This window comes from Eucalyptus grandis, chromosome 5 (genome assembly GCF_016545825.1).
Source record: "Eucalyptus grandis isolate ANBG69807.140 chromosome 5, ASM1654582v1, whole genome shotgun sequence".
In the NCBI taxonomy this organism is placed as follows: domain Eukaryota; kingdom Viridiplantae; phylum Streptophyta; class Magnoliopsida; order Myrtales; family Myrtaceae; genus Eucalyptus; species Eucalyptus grandis.
The window spans coordinates 10,468,780-10,477,108 of NC_052616.1; the positions used below are offsets into that span (position 1 = coordinate 10,468,780).

The 8,329-nt window shown below is 42.8% G+C and overlaps 1 protein-coding gene across 1 annotated transcript; it reads left to right on the forward strand.

Moving 5' to 3' along the window:
* Window positions 1-523: 523 nt before the first annotated feature.
* On the forward strand, window positions 524-1,076 carry LOC120293070 (histone H4). Its single transcript, XM_039311793.1, has one exon. The coding sequence runs from the start codon at window positions 611-613 to the stop codon at window positions 920-922; it is 312 nt and encodes a 103-aa protein (XP_039167727.1). The 5' UTR covers window positions 524-610; the 3' UTR covers window positions 923-1,076.
* Window positions 1,077-8,329: the final 7,253 nt, after the last annotated feature.

The following is an 8,329-nucleotide window of genomic DNA, read 5'->3' on the forward strand; positions in this document are numbered from 1 at the left end:
AAAAAAATAAAATCAAGAGTAATTATTCATTGACTATGACTTAAGTTATTGATTATAATCGACATTGTTTTATCATTAGGAAAAAAAATGAATTTTCTTTAAGATTCGTGTTTCGTTTTTTCCATAAATTTTCGAAATTTAAATGATGACATTTTATTTTCTCAACTTTTGGACGGAAAATAAGTGGAAATTACGTGCTTCTTTTTGTCCGCTAGTAGTGGGCCTGGTGGCCCGTGCTAGTCACCCCACTTGGGGAGGAGGGGCATCATTAGCTTTAAGACTCATTCATCGGGAACAGTTGGATAGCGTTGATGAACGGTCGGGATGAACTCTTATTCGAGCACGCGGATCGACTTCTCCCGCCGTCGATTACCCGAGAACATCCGACGGTCCAGATTTCCCCCCGCCTCTCCGCGCAATAGAAGACCTCCAAAATGCAAAAAAGTAAGCGCCAAAATCGGAAAACATTCAAATCTCGTCCCACCATATATATACGTACATCTCCATCACCATCTCCATCTGCATCTCCATTTTCGAAGCTCATCGACGTCGCAGAACTCTCCGTTCGGCAAGCGAGGAAGGAGGAAGCTCTCCGCGAGAGGAAGAGAAGATGTCGGGAAGAGGGAAGGGAGGGAAGGGGCTGGGGAAGGGAGGCGCGAAGCGGCACCGGAAGGTGCTGCGGGACAACATCCAGGGCATCACCAAGCCGGCCATCCGGCGGCTGGCCCGCCGGGGCGGGGTCAAGCGCATCAGCGGCCTCATCTACGAGGAGACCCGCGGGGTGCTCAAGATCTTCCTGGAGAACGTGATCCGCGACGCCGTGACCTACACCGAGCACGCCCGGCGGAAGACCGTGACGGCCATGGACGTGGTGTACGCGCTCAAGCGGCAGGGCCGGACCCTGTACGGGTTCGGAGGCTGACGAGGCTCGGCGTTGGGTTTCTTCTATGTATTGTTGTTGCTTGTTAGTATTCTGTTGAATCAAATGCAGTAATTTTAGGAATTGCTGTCGATGGTGGTGTTGATGTGCTTCCAATGTTAGTGCTGTTGATATGCCGTTACTGCCATTCGTTCACCGCGAGTTGATTTTCTGTCTTCTTTACTCGCAAGTTGGGATCTTTTAAGTGGGGACGGACTACCACATTGCGCAAGCCAACCGTTTGACAAAATGCTTAAGCGAGCAGGCATTCCCACTAAGCTTGACCGAAGCTCTGTTCCTTCCCCTTCTCGCGGACAAAATTTGTTATTTACGCTGTTCAAGTGTCGGGTTCCCCCAAAAGCCTCGTGCTCGTGAATAACGTGGACGAGCTTTGCGAGGGGGGCCCTGCTTCGCTACTAGGCCCGATCGCACCCGACCACGAGCAGATTCACACTTTCCTCTCTACAATTTCTGCGCAGGGGCTGGTGCGGGAGCGTGGGCCAGCGACAAGAAGCGCTAGCGCTCTGCCCACGGGGCGCGTTCTTCGGCACGCACGTGGGTCGACGGCCGGCGCCGCTCTCCTCCCGTCACCTTGGCGACGTCCGTTTCAGCGTGGAGGGCGTGGGCACTTGGCGTATCCTAAGGATATAAAGAAATATCACTTCATCCAGAGAACGAGAGGAGGAATGCTGCTTCTGCGCGGATCTCAATTCCGTCGGAAAAAAAACAAAAGATATTAAAGTAATCAGCGCGGAAGGCATGCTTCTGGACTGTCGAATCTCTCGACCCACTTAAAAAGCCAAAATGAAATACAAAGTCGTTCCAAGATTTTCTTCCATGGGTCCGTCGACGGATTTCTCGGGATGCCATTGGCGGGATTGCCTCGAGCACGAAGCACGACGTGCGCTGGATTTTCACGAGACCCAGAAGCGACAACTCATGGTCGGCAATCAAGGACGTAACATGGGGAGTGGAGGGTAGTGAGAGGAACGAATGAGATTTCTTTCCAGAAACCCCCATCGCATCGCCGGCCACCTGGCACGATCTGTTTGGGAAACTCTGACTCTGACAACGTGAGAGGAAAGAAGACATTATCAAGAGAATAACTAAATTTATTATAATTATATCAATTCAATTATAAATTATTATTGTTATTGTTATTATTATTGAGGCTTAAACTTATTGTATTCATATTCGTTTAATTCATTTTGCTAATTTTGATTGTAATTTGCTGATATAAATATAGACCATATCCTAAGTGTCGTCGTTGGTCATTGGCCAATTTATAATAATCCTTTTCCTTCCTTTTTCCTCTAGCTGGTTATTGGACCTCAGTGATAAGCTAGAGGCAAGGGTTAGTAAGGCCACCCTCTTGGCCTTTGGTGAGGGTAAATCAATGTGAGGCCACCCTTGCCACAAGTTAGGCAAGGCACGAAACCTTGTTGGCCCTTGCCTATGTTGGTTGTTGAGGTTCGACAATTGGCTAAAGGAAAAATAAGGGAAGGAAAAATAAAAATGAAAGAGAGGAAAAAAAAAGGGAGAAAGAAAAGAAAAGAAAAAACAAATAATTATAATATTACAAAAATTTTCCATGTCAACACTAGTGGCATTGTGTAAGATGACTATTATTTATGTTAGTGATTTTTTTTTAGTCAAAATTGATTGGATGGATTGAATTAGTACAAAAAAAAAATATTTATGACTTAATTGGTAACAAAAAATGTTTATGATTGAATCGACACAATTGTAATGAGTTTACGATTTTTTTAATAATTTCTACAATCTAGGAGGTAACCCTTACAATTTGCATGTGAATCTTCAATGGAAACAACTTTACATGTCTTGTGGGAATGTCCAGTTATTCGGAACATATGGATTATATTTGTCCCAATAGTCTTGAACAAATCCTTAATGAATTTATTTCAAGAGTTGAAATCCAATCTAGCTAACAACGAGAGAATCGACTTCCATTATGATTGGAGTACTATTTTTGGTGTGAATATGACTTTTTTGGCAATGGTGAAACAAGTCATTTTCTAAGAAAGCTTTATTTTTCCTTTCAACCTTGTACAAGTAGTCTAGTCACATATGAAGGGAAATTAGAGCTTTGCCATGAACAACTTGCCTAAAAGTGGACCATGTACTTTTTTTTTTGGTCAGTTCTATTCTATTCCTACTCTACAATCACTCATTCTCAGACTTTCGCCCGCCATGCAAGGGGTAAAGAGTCGAAACCCACTCCTGAAACTTACGCGTCCCCACCCCATCCCTCCCTAGAGGTGGGGATTTAAATCCTCACCTTCCCTTCCATGTTGGAAGGGTGGCTATCGGGCGAATCCCAATGGTTGACCATGTACTTCTCTCATTACAATTGTTTGACTTCCTCCACCTTTGATGTAGATTAAACTGAATATACATAAGAGTATCTAAAAGTAATACTTGACTTGTAGGAGTTGAAGGATGATTCCAAAACGAAGGGGATAATTGGTTTGATGGGTTTACCTCATTTGTTGGAATATGTTTGTTTTTACAAACAGAACTATGAGCGCTATGATTAGGACTTACCATCACAAAGCAACATGATTTTCATAAATTCATTATCGATAGACTCCAAAATTACCGCTGAATATTTTAACTAAGAGAATATAGCGGATAATACTGAATCGGCTACTTAAAGATATCAAAAGACTACTCAACTTTTATTTTGAGTTTATAATATTTAATACTTTTCAGGAAGGTAATTAGCCTGTCGATGTGCTTTGCTAATATTGGTACAACGAACGAATTGGGTACCGCATCCTACTTGTGGTCTTTCGAGACTTCAAAGTTACTAGGAATCCCTCTCTCTCTCTCACATCCAATCTCTCTATGAGGACAAACCAAGCCATCAGGATCAAGCATGCCCCCACACTGACAAATTCTGCAGCCGTGCGAGGCTTGCGTTGCTAGTCGCAGCACCAAGTAACGGAGCCATCAAAATCCAAAGGAGCTTCCTGCTCGCGCATCATGTGAACGCTGCAGCATTGCCGGACTGTACGGTTGCGTGATTCGCGATGACAGAATCGATCGACCCGCCATTACGGAACTGGTAAGAGCGATAAAGGCCGCCCCGGCTGAGGCCGCCCCGGCTGAGGCCCCCACGACGTGGAGGTGATTTCCTCCTCTCTTGATGGCCAACAGCGTACGTGTTTTTGTCCGAAAGGGTGAATTGCAAAGAGTGGGATGGGGGCCGCTCTAGAACACGAAGACAATCGTATGACATCTAATAATTGATTTTCAGAATTGAGATAGCAATTTACACACCTGTTAAGATCTAAATTAAGTGGTTTGTTTTCACCAAAGTAGGATTATATTCTTTGATAGCGCGGCATTGTTGTCCCTTCTCGAGAGAGGTAGAAATCTTCTTGAGTAATTCGTAAGGTAATACCAATCTCTAAATGATAATTCTTTTGCGTAGCTTTTCTAAGTAAGTGATCGTTTCATTTAATTTTTTTGAGTAGATTTTCTGGGGGGTTTAGCTCATGTGAGACGGATTGAGTGGTTAGATTAAGAGTTTTATGAATTAATTTTAATACATCGCATCTTCCTTTTACAGAAAAATGTGTGCAAATTCAATTATCTAAATGATCTTGTTAAGTTGACTACAAGAGGAAATAACACTTTTCAAATCACTTTTAAAATGACATAATTATGCATTTTATAAATAGTAAGTTTGAAATGCCTAAGATATATATTATTATAACAATAATAATAAGGCTTAATAGATGTCCCTATAGCTAAGGCAGCTGGTGCAGAGCAAACAACTGGATGCACTGTGTAAAAGGCACGGGTGTGCCAATTCGCAATATAAAAATTAATTTATAATAAATTTGATAAGAGTATTAATTTAGAATCTTTGTGATGTGAAATTTGATTTGGATTATACGAGACACAAAGTATTAATTTTAAATTTTTTGTGATATTAACTTAAAAAAATATTTTTGCCGTCAAAAGCCGGTTCAAGAAACATATAAACTACTTTTTGCACCTCTTCGTCTTTTCCACATTAGTCTCTCTGTCTCTCTCTCTCATATGGAGTTTCGTGGAACCGCCATGGATGTCCTGTGCCAACTCAAGCTCGCGCTCGTCACAGCCCTCGCTCATCTGGGCCTTCTCAAACCACATGATCGAGAGGAACGAGAAGAAGAAGAAGGAGAAGAAGGAGAGGAAGGAGAAGTTATCCCCGACCCCATTATCATAATGAACGGCTCATCGCCGTCGTTCGTCCAAGTCCCGGTCCAGACCCTGATGGCCATGATCAAGAGCCGACTCCCCGTCGTCGAGTACGCGACGTTCCAAGAGAGGCGTGGCCGTGAAGGAGAGGGCGGAGGAGGATGCGCGGTGTGCCTGAGCAGCATCGAGGGAGGGACGAGGTCAGGGAGCTGAGCAGCTGCTCGCACGCGTTCCACAGGGAGTGCTTGGATCGATGGGTGGACTACAAGCAGGTGACTTGTCCCGTCTGTCGGTCTCTGCTCTTGCCTTCAAAATGGGAGAGAACAGTAATTCCTCGTTTTCCCGGGGATGAAGATGATGGAATTTGAGCGCTTTTCTTTCCTTTTCTTTTCCCTGGTGTTTTCTCTGTCATACGTGGTTCCACCAAACGCGGAGTGTCATTTATCTACGCATCTGTTTTCAGCTTTACCCAAGAAAGGAACCAAGAAAAGAACGAAAAAGAAAGGGAGACACGACGATTACGAACTAGTCTCAAGAAGGTCTTAATAAACTTTGAATTAAATGGATCTCCATATAGCACGGCCTTAGAATTAGAACCGGTTAACGAGCGAGCTTGAGTCGAACAGTTCGACCTCGGCGGCGGGATTGAATCGCCCGTAGCAGTAGCACACTCGCAATTTGAGAGGAAAGACTAAAAATATTATAATTTTGTTAATTCAATCATAAATATTTTTTAATTGAGTTTTAAATTTATTGCATTTGCGTCAGTTCACTCTATCCAGCCAATTTTGATTGAAGTTCGCTCGCATATGGACACTGACCACATCCTACGTGATGCCACCGGCAATGACGTAAATAACTTTTATTATTTTATAATAACTTTTTTTTTCTAGCTGGTCATCGAACCTTAGTGATCACCCAAAGACGAGGGTTGAAAAGGCTACCCTCACTGACTCTAGTGAAGGTAGATCAACGTGAGGCCACCCTCGCCACGGGCTGGCCTGGGCAAGGCATGACCTCACCGGCCCCAACCTTTCTTGGTTGTGAGAGAGTCAGGCCTTGTTTGGTAACCATCCAAACAAAGGCCTAATTCTGATTTTTTGTTCTCGGAAACAGTTGGGAACATAATCGCGTTTAGTAAAATTTTTGTTCAGTAAAATTTTGTTCCCAGAATTAGATTTGGAATAGAATCAAGAATTAAAAAAAAAAAAAAAGTTGATTCTTGTTCCGGAACAAATCTAAGAATCAAAATCGTATTTCTCTCTTCTTCATCTACCACCATCCCGCGGTTGTCATCCGTCGTTGTTCCCCGTTGTTAAATCGCGGTCCGCCACCTGGTCCGTCGGCAACCGATCCGCAAGCTCGCCGGAGGCAAGCCCAGCCACCGATGAGGCTCCCCCGGCCTCGTTGGTGGTCAAGCGGCCTCGCCGGCCCCGCGAGGCTCGCCTAGCCATCGGCAAGGCCGGCCCGGCCACCGACGAGGCTAGACCTTGTTAGATTTGACGAGGTCGAGATCTAATGAGGTCGAGCCTCGGTGGGGTTGGGCGAGCCTTGTCGGTGGCTAGGTGGGCCTCGCCTAGCCCTGAGGCCGCCTTGGCCACCGCCGAGGCCGAGTCTTGCGGTGGCTGGGCGAGCCTCGCCTTGCCGCCTGAAGGCTCGACGAGGGCCGGCGACTCACTGCCCTCATTTGGCCGGTCGCTAGACCGGCCATCGGAAGAAGAAGAACAAGAGAGACAAAGGAAAAACATAAAAGAAAAAGAGGAAAAAATAAAAGAAAAAAATGAAAAAAGGAAAAAAAAAAAAGAAAAAAAATTTAAAAATTAAAAGAAATTGATTTGGAACAGAATTAATGAGTACGGTCCCAAACGCAATTATATTCCGTAATTAGAAATTTTGACAAGCACCAAACGGCTTAAAATGCTTAGTAATTGTTTCCGGGGAAACAAAGTAAAAAAATCATTTCTTATCGTAATCAAGCTTCTTGGGAACAGAATCGTTACCAAACATGCCTTCAAACACCAACTAGAGAAAGAAAGAAGGGAAGGAGAAAGAACAGAAAAAAAAATGGAAAAAAATGAAAAGAATAAATAAATAATTAAAATATTATTAAAAAAATTTCACGTCAACGCCATTGGTGCTATGTAGAATGGCCAGTATTTATATAAATGATTTTCTAGCCAAAATTGTTTGGAAAAAAAAAAAAATGAATTGCTACAAATAAAAAAATTTCGACTCCATTGACAGAAAATGTTATGATTGAGTCAGCACAATTGTATTAGGTTTATGACTTTTCTAGTAATTTTCCACGATCCGAGAGGTAACCCTTACTACCCGTGAAGTGAATCTTCAAGGAAACGACTTTGCATGTGTTATGGGATTGTCAAGTTGGAACATAGATTGTACTCATTCCACAATATTGTCTTGAAGAGTTCTTTAATGAATTTATCTCAATAGTTGAAATCCAACTTGGTTGACAACAGGAGAATCAACTTCCTCTATAATTGGAATACTATTTTTGGTGTGAATATATGGCATTTTTGGCAATGGCAAAACAAGCACTTTTCCATGAAAGCTTTATTTTCCTTCCAACCTTGTACAAGTAATCCACTCACATGCAAAGGGAAATCGAGGTATGCTTATGATCAACTAACCTAAAAGCAGATCATGTACTTCTCCCATTACGGTTACTTGAGTTCCTCCACCTTTGGTTTGGATTAAACCAAATATAAAGGTAATCCATGACTTGTAGGAGTTGGATGATGATTCTCAAATGAAGGGGGTGACTAGCTTGACGATTTTACCTCATATGGTGGAATATGTTCATCTTTACAAGCAAAACTATGGATGCTATAATTGGGACTTGCCATTGCAAAGTAGCACGGTTTTCATAAACTCACCTTCGAGACGGACTCCAAAATTATCGCCGAAGTTTTCAACCAAGAGAGTATAGCAAATAACGTTGGACCGACTACTTAAAGATATCAAAAAACTACCGGGCTATTTTAAGTTCAAAATACTTGATACTTTTCAAGATGGCAATTGGCCTACTGATGTGCTTGCTAATATTGGCACAACGAAGTTGTGACATCCAGAATTTTCACCCACTAAATTAGTGAGAATTCTAGAAAGGCTTAAGGTTAACGAGGTTGAAATATCAATATCTCGAGACACCTTTGAAAGATTTGTTTGACTTATTTG

Coding starts and splice junctions, on each gene's coding strand:
- LOC120293070 (XM_039311793.1), top strand. CDS start 611: ATGTCGGGAAGAGGGAAGGGAGGGAAGGGGCTGGGGAAGGGAGGCGCG.